The sequence below is a fragment of the Megalopta genalis genome, chromosome 2, assembly GCF_051020955.1.
Source record: "Megalopta genalis isolate 19385.01 chromosome 2, iyMegGena1_principal, whole genome shotgun sequence".
NCBI lineage: Eukaryota > Metazoa > Arthropoda > Insecta > Hymenoptera > Halictidae > Megalopta > Megalopta genalis.
Genome location: NC_135014.1, coordinates 10959280 through 10974296, shown reverse-complemented (window position 1 = coordinate 10974296; position 15017 = coordinate 10959280). Strand labels below are relative to the sequence as shown.

At 52.8% G+C, this 15017-nt stretch overlaps 1 protein-coding gene and 1 long non-coding RNA gene across 5 annotated transcripts; one reads left to right on the top strand and one right to left on the bottom strand.

The window, feature by feature from the left end:
* Positions 1–1311: 1311 nt before the first annotated feature.
* On the top strand, positions 1312–14134 carry LOC117220780 (sodium- and chloride-dependent transporter XTRP3). 4 transcript variants are annotated; one of them, XM_076518418.1, is made up of 13 exons: positions 1356–2629; positions 3708–3852; positions 7071–7303; positions 7650–7670; positions 8069–8290; positions 8579–8689; positions 8767–9008; positions 9207–9351; positions 9459–9660; positions 9729–9888; positions 9958–10120; positions 10204–10404; positions 11976–14134. In XM_076518418.1, the coding sequence occupies exons 2-13, from the start codon at positions 3765–3767 to the stop codon at positions 12126–12128; spliced, it is 1941 nt and encodes a 646-aa protein (XP_076374533.1). In that variant the 5' UTR covers positions 1356–2629; positions 3708–3764; the 3' UTR covers positions 12129–14134. The 4 variants fall into 4 exon arrangements, 3 of the variants coding, with proteins under 3 accessions (XP_076374532.1, XP_076374531.1, XP_076374533.1); XR_013032617.1 differs by lacking the exon at positions 1356–2629 and adding an exon at positions 11386–11456 and having other exon boundaries at positions 3603–3852; positions 11976–12116; XM_076518416.1 differs by having other exon boundaries at positions 1347–3852.
* Positions 3092–11984, bottom strand: LOC117220791 (uncharacterized). The gene is made up of 3 exons (XR_004490354.2): positions 11784–11984; positions 10957–11591; positions 3092–10889 (listed from the first exon to the last, which is right to left on the bottom strand). It is a non-coding gene; the product is annotated as an uncharacterized LOC117220791 (long non-coding RNA).
* Positions 14135–15017: the final 883 nt, after the last annotated feature.

The window sequence follows — 15017 nt, the reverse complement described above, 5'->3', positions numbered from 1 at the left end:
GGGATTAAGTCCCGCAGACTTCCTCGTTGAAATTTTCGCAAACGACTTACGCAATCGTGCCGGTACGAGTCCCCGCGTCGAAATCGCGGAAACAAACACCAACGACTACTGGTCGCGTGGAAAAGGTTTTCGAGAACGCTCCGTGGTTTGCGCTCCGTTGACGCTGGGCGCTCCGTACCCGCTGGTTGATCGCGCGACCCTTCCGCAAACACCGCGTCTTCTTTGGGGAGCCGCGCACGCGAACGGCACCAAATTAATTGCCCAATTGTAAACAATGTCTCGTTATTAATAAGTTCGTGAATGAGGATGTGACGTTAGACGCCTGTACGAGAGGGCTGCGCGAGCAGCACGCTTACGTCCGACCCGCGCTTCCGTTTATTCGATAATTTATTTATCAATCGTTCCATGACCGAGTTCTTGCGGTTCGCAGCTTAACCATTGAACAGCCACGAAGATAACGCGAACGGCCCTGGCTCGGCGATTTGATTTTTAACGAAATCAGCCTGTTACGGGCCTTTTGTTGCTTCGTCCTTGCCCTGTTCGCGATTCGAGTAAACGGGGACCAAGAGACGGGAACACGGGGAACGCGCGCGGCATCGGGGAGAGAACGCGACAGACAGCAACAGAACCCGCGGCGAATTGGATCTCGGAATGAAAAGGCAATCTGTATCAGCCGGTAAATAGGCAACAAACGAGGGGAAAACGAACCGCGACGAAGGCTAATTCGTGTCGCAATTGCCATGGAACACGTCGGAATCGGTCGCGGCGGGATCGTTACGTGCGTCGAGCATTCGTTCGCCGGCGAATATTTATTAAACAGGCTGATTTCTTCGACGCGATTCAACGCGATTCGACACGATTCGCCCTTGACACCGTTATTGAGTCGATGATGGTTCGCACGAGCGGACGGCGTTCCCGTGAACAGCGCGTGCAACAAGAAGCAGCCGGTCGTCGACGGATGCTACTTGCGACCCTTAAAGTCGATGAACCGTCCTGAACCAAATCAATTAAGACAAGACCGAGCCAAACGGGTCAGGGCGCATCCGAACGTCGTTCCCGAGCTGTTGCTACTCCCGCGGTTCACGGCCCCGCGGCAGGTTTACGATGCGGTAAATACCGCCACGGGAAATAATGCCACAAAAAATTATGCCACGGGAATAATGCAATGTTTGGTCGATCGAACCAATTTACACTGGATTTTATATATTTGCAGAAGCGCGGTCTACTAAATGAATTTGTCGCTATCATAATCCCCGGAGAAGAACGATTGATAATTGCAGGCGATCTCGGGTGGATCGTTTGTCGTCCGACAGGGTCGACCAGCAAGACATTTGACAGCAGGCGAGGGTGAAAAAAAATCAGCAAGGGAGGATAGGAGACCGTGCGGCAATCGCGTCAGGGCCGCGAATGGCGTGGATTGGCCGGAGGGTAGATCGATGTTCAGGAGACGGGCGCGCGTGCTCTCCGCAGGATACAGCCGGCGTCGTAGGCTGGAAGAGCGGAGGACAAGAAGAGGGAAGAAGAAGATCCTCCGCGGTGGAGGGACGTTTATGAAAAAGCTAGCTGGATCAGCGGGAACGAGCGATTCGTCGGCTCCACGGTTTTGGATCGTTTCGGTTCCCGCCCCGACGAACTCGGCCAGTGGAAACATTGGAAACCCGAGGAACTCGGTCGCAGCGAGTGCAGTGTGAGCGGAAGAGCCGACCAGCGGTCGCCATATGCTCGCAATTACGCCGTCCAATCGGGGATTGAAAGCGGCGGGAAGCTTTGTCGTAGCGCGTCCAAGTGTCCAGGGTCCGCCTCGACGGTTGGCCGTCGCGTCGTGTGCGTGCGCGAGTCCGCTTCTATTCCGCTTGGAATCGAGTCGGGTCGAGTCGAGTCGAGTAGAGACGCGGAGCAGCGTCGTGTCGCCTCGAGTAGAGATACGAGTCGAGTAAAAGACGCGCGCGCGCACACACACGGCCCCAGAACGGTGGTTGGGTTCAGTTGGATATCGACGTTCGCATGCACAGGGCGCGCAGCCGAAGCTCTCTTCAAGCCAGTAGCAGCAGGGTACTTTGTGGCGAGGGATTCGCGCGCACTCTTAGTTCGCAAACGCGCGCTACGCTGACGGAATCGCGACGGACAGGATACGCGGCGAGACAGCAGTTCCACCGAGAAAATCGAGATCCGGACCGCCGAAAAAATAGCTGTTCGAAAGAGGAGGGAGGGCCACGGGAGCCGAGCTACATGGCTCCGAGACTCGATCGGTTCCTTCGCCGTCCATGCGCCTCCTGTCCACGTTCGAGCGAGCGTCGCGTCGATCATCATCGGACCCACGGATCGAAATAATTTTCGGTGATATGCTGAACGACCGTGCCTACGACTAGCCTACCATCGACGACTTGAACGAACGGAGGAACGACGCAGCGAACGATGCCGAGCAGTCTGAGTCGCTGAAACCCTCGAGACCTATGTCCGATGAGATTCGGAAGACCGTCAGTATCTTCGGAAAACGAAAGCGGAGGAAAGAGAGGCGGGCGGAGTGGAACGGTGTCGCGGCAACTAGACGGAGAGGTAGATCGACCGTTCGAGGAGCCACCGAAGGAATGCTCCAGGACGACGCTCCTGCCGCGCGACGACGTGAAACGTGAGCTTCCTGCTGCCAGTCGTTTTCAGTGATCGCTCCCTGTGTCCGAGTAAACGCTTCGTTCCCCGAATCGTCGAGGAACCGACTAATGCTCGCGCGGACGCGAACGGAAGCCCTCTCGACGCTCCCCTCGCGCCTATCTTCCTGCGGACCCTGTCGGACCTCTGCGCTCTGTTCGCGCCACCCCCGCGTTGCTGTCTCTCCCGACACGCGATCAGGAGACATTGAAAACCAAAAGAGAACCGGTCGATCCTGTACCCTCTAACTAGGTCGATCTTCCTAGAATCATCCCGTTCTCGCGGACCGCGCGCAAACGACCAACTCTGCACGTATTCGTCATCGTCGTCGTCGTTGATTCTGTCGTCGTTCTTCGCCCGCTCTTTTCGACCGTTCCTACGCGCGATTTTAACCGTTGAAACGATCGATCGACATACAGCCGAGAACAATAAGAACATTTGGCGAAGCGAGCGTGAGCAGGGTGGCAGAATAGCTGGTTTGCCGGTGTTACAGGCAAGCGAGCGTCGCCTCCCGTTACCGCTGCGTTCGCAGAAAACGTAACCGTGGGCCCGCGTAAAGAGCCACGGAATCGCGTCGCATCCATACAGAGAGACGGATAACACGACGACGCCGTCCCGTCTCTCGCCACACATGCCTTCCGCGTTATATCCTAAGCAAATTTTCTAATCGCGACACGCCGCTTCCGTCGCGGGGGCCGCCGTCTTTCGTCGAATCCGTCTTCGTTTCCTCTTGTTGTTGTTATCGCTGCTGTTGTTGTTCACCGTTGTTGCCGACGCGCGGACAGAACGCGCCGCCGCGACCGTTCCACTCGCCGATCCGAGGATCTAGGAGAGATCCGTGCGCTAAAAGAAAAAAGAAATAAAATAAAATAAAACGAGAACAAGAGGAGTCGAAGGGTTCCGTATAAAAGCTTTGAGGAAATTTCGTGGACACCGCGGGTGCACAGACGCGAACGATGGTAGTGAAGAACGAGACCGCGAGGAATGGGCACGAGCTCGCTCCCTTGAACGAGAACCGTCAGTCCGGCCAGAACGTGACGATCGTCGTGTCCGGTTCGCAGAATGCAGCCGGCAGCCAGGAGTCCAAGGAGGACAATAGGGCAGCATGGAGCGGCAAGATGCAGTTCTTCCTCAGCATCATCGGGTACAGCGTGGGCCTCGGCAACATTTGGAGGTTCCCGTACCTGTGCCAACAAAACGGCGGAGGTAAACCATCCCTTCTATACAATACTCTACGCAATTTTACATTGTCGTCCCTTCTCGGCCCCCTGCTACCCTACGATTCCGCCGAGCCCTTAAAGCGCACTTTTAGCGCTTTCAGCTGGCGCTGAAGATGCTGTTTATGGAGTGCAGGGGGATTTAAAAAAAAACGCAGCCGATCCATTGATAGAAGCCTCGTTAGATCCCGAATGTCGTTCGCCAGCGAGGGCGTCTCTCTAGCCGACGGCGCTTGTTAGAGCCGTGGTCCTGAAACGGAGAAGCCAAAGGTTAATTAGAAAATTTCAATGTCCCCTAAGAGGCGACGACGGAATCGCGGCCGTCGCTGCCTGCCGTCCACGTAAACGCAGCGCGCTATTTTCGTTGGCCGTGAGCGCCGCTTAAAAATATATGTCTTCCGCGTACGATTTCCGAAATTCCGTGGCAACCGAGTCATCCACCCGGCTAAAAGAAGATACTTCTGCTCCGCCTCCTTCACCCCGTTCACCCCCTTTCTCCTGTTCATCCGGAGGAAATCCAGGAGAAAACCCGGACAAACGATAAAATCCTATCAAATTCGTCCTTGAACCCCCGCTGCCGCCGTGGCTGCCATCTTCTTCGCGATCTACATATACCACGCGCCGATATCGCGGTAATCCGATTACATTCCAGCGGAAACGTCGTGAGCCGGGACCGTGTTACGCGGCACGGTAAAAAGATGCGCGTACTCCCCGCTCGATTCGATGCAAAACAAGAGCCTATAGCCGCCGTGATTGCGACTCCGCGGACGCTTTTTCGCTCGGTTGTTCGCTTTCGAATGGAAACGGCCGACTCGACGTCGCGAAAGGCGCAAGCTGCAAAAGGCTCCCGAGGATCTCTCTCTCGAGAGAGTTTTTATCGCGAGAAGATTCCAGATTAGCGTGCGATTAGGTGTACACCCCAGCGAAATAAAGCTAAAACAACGGGGACACCCTGTAGAATTTACGGAGGAAAGCCGGCCAATGTTCGGACGGCCGGAGGAACGGGTGAGTCCGAAGGGTGGCGAGTCCCGACGCGAATTTCAATTCACGACCGTCATACGTTACGTTACGTCACGTCATGGACGAGCGGTTGAGTTTACGCGACCGCCAAATCCGTGCACGCCCCCGCGAATTTTCGCCGCGGAAGTTTCCACGCTCGTTGCTCGCCGCTGTCTCTCTTTCCACGGAAAAGAGCGACAGAGAAAGAGGGAGAGACGGATTCCCACTGCGCAGAACCCGCGCCTCCGTTCGCTTCTGGCTGGCTGATCGCGTCAGTGATTCGCTGAAATGACCCCCTATCGATACTCTCGAGTTGACCGGGTACCCGTGTTTCATCTTGGTCGAGTCCGGTCTGGATTCTCCCCGCTCCCTCCCTCCGCCGACCCGAAAAAAAAAACGTACAGCCCCCGCGACTAGACTGTATCGTCTTTCGCGGATATTTTCGAACCCATTACCCTTCGTACGAACGCTTTCTCTCCGCCGCTGTACCGTTTTATCGGCGCGGAATCGAAGACAATAGACGGACGGTCAGTGTCGACGCGCGCTTGACCCGATCGAACGATCGCGGGTCCTTGCCGGCGGTGGCACGCGGCAATTGGGCCGCTGAATAATTGATAGTACAACGGCGGATGATAAGAGAGAGGTGGGCGGTTGTACGGTCTTTTTGGGCGCGCTGGAAAATTCGGGCGAAAACTCGGAATCTATTCCGGTAGCCGGTCGATAATCGCGCGCTCGGGTCTCGCCTCCCCTGTTTCTCGGGGATATCTCGGCACCACGGGGTTACCGGTTCGCGAATCAATAGCCGTGTGCCCCGCGCGTCGAAATCGAGCAGCCGGAGCCTCCTCGACTTTCAATGGAATTTTCCCCTGTGTGCCACGCGACACTGCACGACGCGGCCCGTCGAGGCCGACACGTTCGGAACCGACGCCGACGTCCGACGCGCATCGATCGATTTTTACCATTCTGTTCGCTCGAGAGGCACAGAGAGAGAGAGAGAGAGAGAGAGAGAGAGAGAGGCACGGACACGTAACCGTTTAGCATCCGTAACGACGCGTTGATGACGGGCTGCGTTCATGAACCGTGCCTTTCGCATCGATCCGGATGCGACCTCGCGAGTTTTCCGAGAGGAAACGCCGCGCCGCCGAAGACAAAAGGGGGCCGTTTTCTCGCGGGAAATCGACGGCACTGCTCGGAATTATTAAACGCCTCCGGGGCAACTTGCATCGCGTCGGTTCAGATTGGCTATGGCGTCGGCCATGTTGCAGCCCTTACGCAATGTTGCAGAAAGACCCGCGGACAGCCGTCGGTCTCGGTTACGCCGTTATGTTCGCTGAACGGAAACGTAAAGGGCGAGATGATGCCGCTCGTTGTCTTCGGCAATCGATGGAACGTCGTCGACTTTGCTACCCCAACGGGGCTAGTAGCGTCGTAGCCTAGCCTCGACCTTTCCGTATCCGTGCAGGAATCTAGCGCCTCGACGTCCGGGATTTGAATACTTTAAAGTTTCCAACGGTGCTAGGACGCCGGGCAAAACACAATGCATGTACATACATACATTTACGATGTTCTCGGGTAATCGGAGCGTGGAAAGGCCGGCGCGCAGCGAAGACGTCCGCGACGAGACCTTGTATCGAAAGGCCACGCCGCGACGTTACCGCCCGGTTACGAAAGGACGGAAACGTGTGTGTGCACGCGTGTCGCTCAGGTGAATTGCGACACGCGCGTCCGCACGTTGATAACGCTTTCTCGAACGCGGGGAGCACGGACGACGAGCTTGGACCAAGATAGGAAAGGGTACGTGCAATACGGCACCGCGCGAGATACGAGGATACGTGTACGACCGTGTACGTGTACGCGTCACACGATCAATACCGAACCAGACACTCGGGCTGCGGCGGTCGCGAACTAGATTGCCACGAAAAAAAGGGGGGACAGGAGAAACATTCTCTAAACAGGGACAGAGAGAAGAAGAGCGAGGAAGAGAGAGAGAGAGAGAGAGAGAGAGAGAGAGAGAGAGAGAGAGATTAAAAGGGAACGCTCGCGTATTCATTCGGTAATAAGGGGTCCGTGGAACAAGAGGATCGCAGTCGGGTGGGGGGCCCACGGACCCCTATATTATTTTCCATGAATGAATCTCGAGCGAATCGCTTTTGATAAATAAATGAAAGAGCGAAGACCGAGTTCTAAGGGGGCACGGGCTTTTTTCAGGTGCCTTTCTCATCCCCTTTTTCGTGATGCTAATCCTAGAGGGTGTACCCCTGTTTCTGATCGAGCTGGGCCTCGGTCAACGCATGCGACAGGGTGCCCTGGGCGTGTGGAACACGATACACCCGTGGCTAGGCGGCATAGGCATCGCCTCCTGCATCGTCACCTTCTTCGTCGCTCTGTACTACAATGTCATCATCACCTGGTGTTTCTTCTACCTGTTCAACTCGCTCGAGGTACGTGGCTCGACGTTCGCGGCGCGTTCTACAAATCAGATGATCCGACGACGGAACGTTTAACGCTGCAAAGGTACACTGTCGTCCGGTCTGCAAGCGATTCTAAACATTTCAACGTTGAACCTACTTCTTTACGTTTTTTTTTCATTTTAAAATATTCTAATTTTTATAGAAATAATTTGAATGTTCTGCGTAAGAAACAGTGTAACTTTGTAGCATCGTACGGGACCCTCTGCCGGCGAATGATCCAGATGCATGGATCGCTATCGCCGGCGGAAAGCCCCATAACGGCATTACAAACACTCCCAGTAACTGTATACAATTTGTGTTTCACGCTGCTGATTAGGCCGTCACGATTAAATTTGGCGTAAGTTACTCCACGATTATTATCGGACTGCGGATGTTTATGCAATCGTCGCGATAAAACAAGCACCGTGGGCTTAATTTAATATTGTTCTTAGAAATTCTCGGTGATCGCGCACGCATAAAGATCCGCAGCAGGTTATTATTATTATTGCTGTTCGATATCACGGCGTAATGTACGACTGCATGCGGCAAGGCATCACGTAGAGAGATTCCGGTAGGCACTTCTGTCAAGCATGTATCTTTTAGAGAGATATCACGGACACTTCGAATAGACTCACGTGCTCGTAAAATGCTTCGCGATTTTCGATGGAATACGGGGTTGATCGGACACGAACGAGCATCGTAGAGACTCGTTTAGCACTCTCGTATCTCTGAACCACGGATAATCTGACCGCGCAGGATCCGTTGCCGTGGGCGAAATGTCCGGAGGTCGATGGCAAACCGGTCGAGGAGTGCGTCAAGAGTTCCGAGACCGCTTACTTCTGGTACAGAACCACCCTGGACGCGGCGCCCTCGATCGAGGACGGCCAGAGTCTCAAGTGGTGGATCGTGCTTTGTCTGCTGTTGAGCTGGATCGTCGTCTTCTTCATCGTGATGAAGGGAATCCAATCCTCGGGAAAGGTAAAGGAACGCGGTGCGATCCCGTTGTACATTCTTTCTTTTCCTCGCGCGTTTGCTTTTTCGAAGTGCCCACGCCTCTACCACGATCCGCTCCCGCGAGCGGTCGTGCTCGGCCGGAAATAACGAAAAATTCGATTTTTTTTTGTATTTGTCTAACGACGCGTTCGCAAAAGAGCCCAGGATTTTCCGCTTCTTTGCCGGGCACGACCGCCGCACAAACTTCTCCACGTAAACCGTGGCCATAGTCAGATACTGTGTCAACGACTTATTTCTTTGCTTGATTTAAAGGTGGTATATTTTACATCCATGTTCCCGTATTTGGTGCTTACTATCTTTTTTATTCGTGGAATAACGTTAAAAGGTGCCAGCGCTGGATTGGCCCATATGTACACGCCAAAGGTAACGGACCGCTCCTACTTCCTCTAATTTATCGAGCACCGTTCCGTTCGTCTGATTCGCATTTCGTTCGACCGTAGATCGCGAAACTGTTAGAGCCGACGGTCTGGCTCGACGCAGCGACGCAGGTTTTTTACAGTTTCGGGCTAGCGTTCGGCTCGCTGATCGCATTCGGTTCGTACAACACCCCGGACAACAACTGCGTCCGGGACGTGATCCTGGTCAGCACTTGTAACGCCTTCACCGCGATTTACGCGAGCGTCGTGATATTCGCCATTCTGGGCTTCAAGGCGATGACGAACGTCGACAAGTGCCTCGCCAGGTATACGAATCTACATTGTATCTAGCCCCGAGGCTTTACCTACCGGAAACGCTGCAATCCTTGTCGCCAGCAGATATCTATAGCAGATATATACCGGAAGAAATGCGATGCATTAGTTTATCAAGGATTGTCAGGGTAACGCCGGTGGAGAAAGCGTCTTAACATCAGTTTTCCCTAACGAGTACCATTTGCACGCAGCAACAAAAACATACTGTTCGACAATGGGCTTATAACGTACCCGAATATCACCATGGAAGAATACGAGGACGCTGTAAGCAAGCTGAACATGACTATGCTCGACTTTCCGCTGGCCACTTGTAGCTTGAGCGAACAGCTGGATAACGTGAGTGACTCGGTCCTTTTATCGTCAAACCCTGGAACGACCGCACCCCTAGTCTTTCTAGGGTCAGCGATATGTATTCTGACATTAATCTACCTTTTTCATCAAAGGCTGCCGAAGGAACAGGACTGGCGTTCATAGTGTTCACACAAGCGATCGTCGAGCTGCCCGGCGCGCCATTTTGGTCCTGTATCTTCTTCATGATGCTGCTTGCCCTCGGTCTGGGCTCCCAGATCGGTATACTGGAGGGTATGCTGTGCGTCATCTTTGACATCGACCTGTTCAAACGAATAAAGAAACAGTACATGACAGGTACGGAACTCTCATCGATAGGGAATTATCGTTTACGCGACGTCAAATTTTGATCCATCGTATCTCAGGGGTGGTTTGCACCATCTGCTTCTTCGTCGGACTGATCTTCTGCACCGGCGCCGGAGAGTACTGGCTGAAGATGTTCGACAGCTTCGCAGGAACCATAGGCCTGGTGATGGTCGCGCTCATGGAAATGCTCTCGGTGGTCTTCATCTACGGTCACGAAAAGTACCGTCGATGTTCAATGCGAAATTGCAACACCGTACTTGGACGATACTTATTTCAATCTTTGCACAGGTTCACCAAGGACATAGAAGAGATGACTGGGTACAGGCCGGGACCGTACTGGCAAGTCACCTGGCGGTTCCTCGCGCCTATAATCATGGTGTGCATCCTGGTCTCCAGTATAGCGTCGATGTTCATCAATAAACCTCGGTATTCGGCGTGGGATGCCACCAAGGTCAGCCTATAGAGTATATGCAGTAACTCCTCCTGAAATAATTCCCGTAGAGTTAGTTCTAATGATTTCTTCTGGAACCTCAGGGCATAGCCGTGCTCACCAATTATCCCAGCTGGGTGCTGGCCATCGCGGCGGTGATTATATTAGTGAGCGTCGCGCCAATACCGATAGTCTTTCTCCTGAGGCGGTTCCAATGCGTCAAGCTCGACGTAGATATCCATCAGGGCAGCATACGACGCATCGACACCACGGTCTCTACCAAGGAAATGATGGGCGACGTCGATGTGAGTCGAGCCAAAAAGAAACTACCTTCGCTCCGTTTTCGTTTCACCAACATCGATCATGCAATCCTCTCATTGGATACACGATAATTTCCGCTTGATGGACGCGGCCAATTAGCGACGCTCGACATGACTCGGCGAACAGTAATCCTCGGAATGTTTTTTAAATATATTCATCACGTTGTCCAGTCGTTTTTTAAACATATTATTCATATTCGTGTAGACTTTATCTAGCTGCGACCTCGAGCGGAAATTGCTGTATTTTAACATGGTTGTGTCGATATCGCGAGACAACGAGACCGAGGAAATAATCGATTAGGAATACCGATTCATTCCCTTGCTGTGTTATCGTTGCCTTTTCAACCCTCGGATGGCAGAGATCCTTCAGAACTCAAGAATCAACTCGGCACGGCTATCGGAGGGTTGACGATGTATTTCTGCTTCCTTTCCCCATGTTCCACGGCTTCTGTGTCTCCACTAAAGAAATCCTACGAGTACAAAGTATGCCAAACTGATCCATCTGTGTAAAGGAATCGTGTCGTGTCGCTGTTGTACCTTGTCTTCTCCACGATCCACAAACACTGCCATCACCGATCGACACACACGTTCGGCAATGGCGATAGAACCAAACACAATGTTCGGCCGCGGTTCTATCGCGATTGCCGAGCAAGTTCTTCTTCGGCGCAAGCTATCGAAGGACACACACGAAGCACGCTCATCAGCTAGCTTAGAGTAGCGATCATGGTAAACGACTCGGTCGAATGGATGCACCGCGAGTTCACGAATGGTCTGCGGCGCTAATTCGGGTGGTCGACGAGGGGATCCGGGCTCTCTGCCGTTGGTACGGACGCTTCGAGGTCTTTTCACGGAACGGTCCCCTTGCCGAGCACCTGGTGCATTGGTGGGCAGCAACAAGGAGTGCTCGGGGCGCGTCTTTTCGGCACGGAGGAGCACAGAGGTGATTCACGTTGGACGTACCCGCAGTTATAGGTAACCGTCCGATCGGTGTGCGGTAACGTCGATTAAATCGCTTCTTCCGTAGCTACCCTACACACGTGAGTCCGTAGAACATACTACGTATTACGGAATGCCTGTAGCTTCTGTGTGCGCGCTTCGCACTCTCGTTCGCACGTAGAAGAGAGCTTCAGCGTTTCGCAGGGGACGACGGTCTCGGCGCAGCCTGGTGTCACCTGCAAGATTGAACGGGATAGAGAGAATGATAGCGAAGCGAGAGACAGAGAGAGAATGATAATATATATATATATATATATATATATATATATATATATATATATATATATAGAGAGAGAGAGAGAGAGAGAGAGAGAGAGAGAAAGAGTAGCAAAGAGTAAAAACGGATAAAGAGTTTGAATCGAGCTTACAGCTTCTCAAGTTCTCGCCGGCACCGCGCTGTATTGTTCTCTCACATGGCTAAACGCTAGCTCGGCCTCGTTACGAAACGATCTCACGCCCTAGACTTTTGTAGCTGAGTTTGTTCTTTTCCACGGATCGATCGGTCTGAAACAAAAGGGTGAAGTTCCGTTCAGGGTTAATCGATCGTATGGTTTTTCTAGCTGGACGAGTACCACGACAGGCTCGAGGACTTCCCGGAGGAGGACGAGGATATAAACAGCGACGACGACAACAACAGCGCGCCACCGATCACGAAGATCGTCTCGAACAAGCTTCAGGGTAAACCGTTTAAGATGGAGGTGATGGACTTCTGAGCCGGCAAACCGAGTTGGTGGGTCCGCAGCAGTCTTCTCTCGCGCCGTGGCCAGCAGCGACCGGCGGAAATCGGATGATAGAAGATCGACGTGAAATGAGATGGCGCAACGCACGAATCGATCGCGAACCGATCCCGATCGAGCGCGGGTACAACCAACAGACAGCCGGGATGTCGGCGCTCTGTTCCGAAAGCAATACTTCACCTTCCGAATGCCGACTAACGGGGGGGTAGGCGATAGACGAACGAAGAGAGAGAATCTTGTTATTCGAAGGATATAAGATTACGCGAGAAAGCCACTCAGCGGCAAGGGCAGAGAACACACTCTGTTTCATTAATTAAACAGAGCAGGGGGAGCGCGTTCGCACGGCTCCGCATCGTCGATTCGTTTGCTCAATTATAGGCGAGACGCGACACGTTTCCAACCGGCCTGAACGTCATCCACGGTTCGCTCGTTCATTTGCGATCGTGTTCTCGATCGCTCGGGTACGATCGTTACGAGGACAAGTCGTTTCTTCGGTTACAATTCAAATCGATCCCTTGCCGTAACTCCGCTGCTTCTAGACTCTCATCGGGAGACACGTTTCCGCGCATGCTATATGCCCGCATTCGTACGGCAAGCGGTTTTTTATTTCGGTCGTAACATCGAGAAATTCCCCCACGTTCTTTCTTTGTCGAGGAACTTTGTAGTCCGCGTTCATGTCCCGATGAAAACGACACGTTTCGCTCGGTCTTCCGCGTTGTCCCGATTCAGTGGCCCAAGATAATGCAGGATGCAACAGCGTCGGGGCCGGGAAAGCTGCAGCGGAACCGGAGAAAAATAACGTGTTCGCTGCGGCTCTTCCGACCCCGCCCCCCGCCGTCGGAAGATCGACTCGTGGACGGTGCCCAACGTTCCTAATTGCTTCCAAACCTCAGGGGTAACAGAGAGAAAGAGAGTGAGACGTCAGGAGAGGTTGCGAGCCGCGAGAACCAAAGCTAGGGGCGAACTCGCCTGCTCGTCTAATAGCGCTGTACGAGTAGGGAATAGCGTACGATAGACGGTATCTTGTTGCGACTACGTAATCCGTAGTGATAGTCGGTGGAGGCGGTACAGTGTGCGATCGCCAACTCATCTTTCAAAAATGTTTCACCGCCGCGCCGACGGTCCACACCTCCCTTCGATTACCTGCAATTTATTCGAACATTGTAATTGCGTTCCGCGTTTCGCCGATATAATACTATACGTGAAATATTTTTGAGCGACGGTGTGGACGTCGATGGAACCTCGGGGATTAATTACTTTGTAGCTTGCTTGCATTTAGGGAACGGGGAGCTCGCGCGAATCTCTAGACGACGGTTCCTGCGCAACGGCGGCGACCAAACGAGGGGGTGTTATGCATATACGTATACATACTTACATAGTTCTATATAGTTTGTTCACGTCGTCGGGCTTTCAGACGAACGGCAATTCGTTCTAGACGTAAAGTTATATCGGTTATCGATCTTGTTACGGTAAAAAAACGCCGCGGTAAAATCACCCTTAGCTCCCGATCGATTCCACGAACGAGCACACTGTACGCCGCCCCTCGTCCACCGAGAGTACTTCCGACTCGCTAGAAAACCAAAAAATACAAAAAAAAAAGAGAAAAAGGCAAATAAGAGACAGAAAACCCGATTACTTAATGGCGATGTTAGACCGCGAGAAGTTCCGACGAACGCGTTTCCGGGAACAGACGGGAGCGTGTCCGCCGACCGGGTCGCGGGATTTTTATCGCCGTACTTAAACGAGAACTAACACGAAGGCGTGGCGAACGAAGGAGGACGCCTTCGGCTATTTTCCAAAGAGCGGAACGTCCGTCGTTCGACCAGCCCGGAAACCGAAATGATACCTTAGACTCGCGCGAGTCAACGTTTTACAGTCCTGTCGAACGTCGTCGCGCTCTGTTTCGATACCTATGCGAGAACTTTATTGTTTATACCCTACACCACTGTAAAAAGATGCTACTAAAACTAAGAGTTACCGAACTGCGTTTTACTTGTGCGAAAGACACACTCCTCCACAGACAATCGACGCCGGAACTGCCGGGCACCGAACGCGACCAGCTCGAAATCTCGCTTTGGAAACGACCGGACTGCAATTATCAAGAAGATACACGAGTTTTGTTACAGGGTACGTCTAAACAAATCGATGTGGCAGGGTAATCGCCGTCGAAGGTATCGTTGAAAGAACGGTAATCGTGAAACAAGGTATCGGTGATCCGCCATTTTGTCGGGTTCGGTGGTTCTAGCGTCGAACGCGACGAACGGCGTTTTCGCTGTCGCTCGAAAGTTGATTTTCATTTGCGGATTTTACAGTACGATCTGTATGTCATCGAATGATCCCGATGACCTGCGAACTTTCGGAGAAAATTCCGCGGAATTTGAGTGACAGCGAAAGCGTTGCGGCGTCGATGGACAGCAAAGCGTTCGAAGCTCAGTCTTTCGAGTGTTAGATTCGAACGAACGAGTTCGTCGAAAGAGAAAGAAAGAAAGATAGAAAGTGACCAGGAACACGACCACGATGTTCGCACGAACGAGGTCCAGGAATTACCTGCGGCCGCCAGGTTGCACGTCCCGTCCTAACGGCGAAGAAACTGACGACGACGACGATGACTACACTTGAAGAAACGCTATATTTTTGGCAGCGCGAATGCTCAGACTACGATGTTACCTCGGAACCGTGTTCTTTCTGCCGTTCCGCGCCCGTTCGTTTCGTCGGACAAGAAAACGAAGCACGACCGCTGCCGCGTTCGTAGACTTTAAAACACATAGATCGTATACATAGCGGTGTATTGTATACACGATTATCCAGAAAACGTTTAAATAAAAGCTTATTTATTGCCGAGTAAAACGGCGTAGAGCACGATCA

Bases quoted from the DNA above. Each gene is read 5' to 3' on its own strand.
- LOC117220780 (XM_076518416.1), top strand. From the start codon at position 3,603: ATGGTAGTGAAGAACGAGACCGCGAGGAATGGGCACGAGCTCGCTCCC. The intron at 9,009-9,206 runs GTATACGAATCT...ATTTGCACGCAG, and splicing joins GTCGACAAGTGCCTCGCCAG to CAACAAAAACATACTGTTCG. The intron at 10,121-10,203 runs GTCAGCCTATAG...CTGGAACCTCAG, and splicing joins CGGCGTGGGATGCCACCAAG to GGCATAGCCGTGCTCACCAA.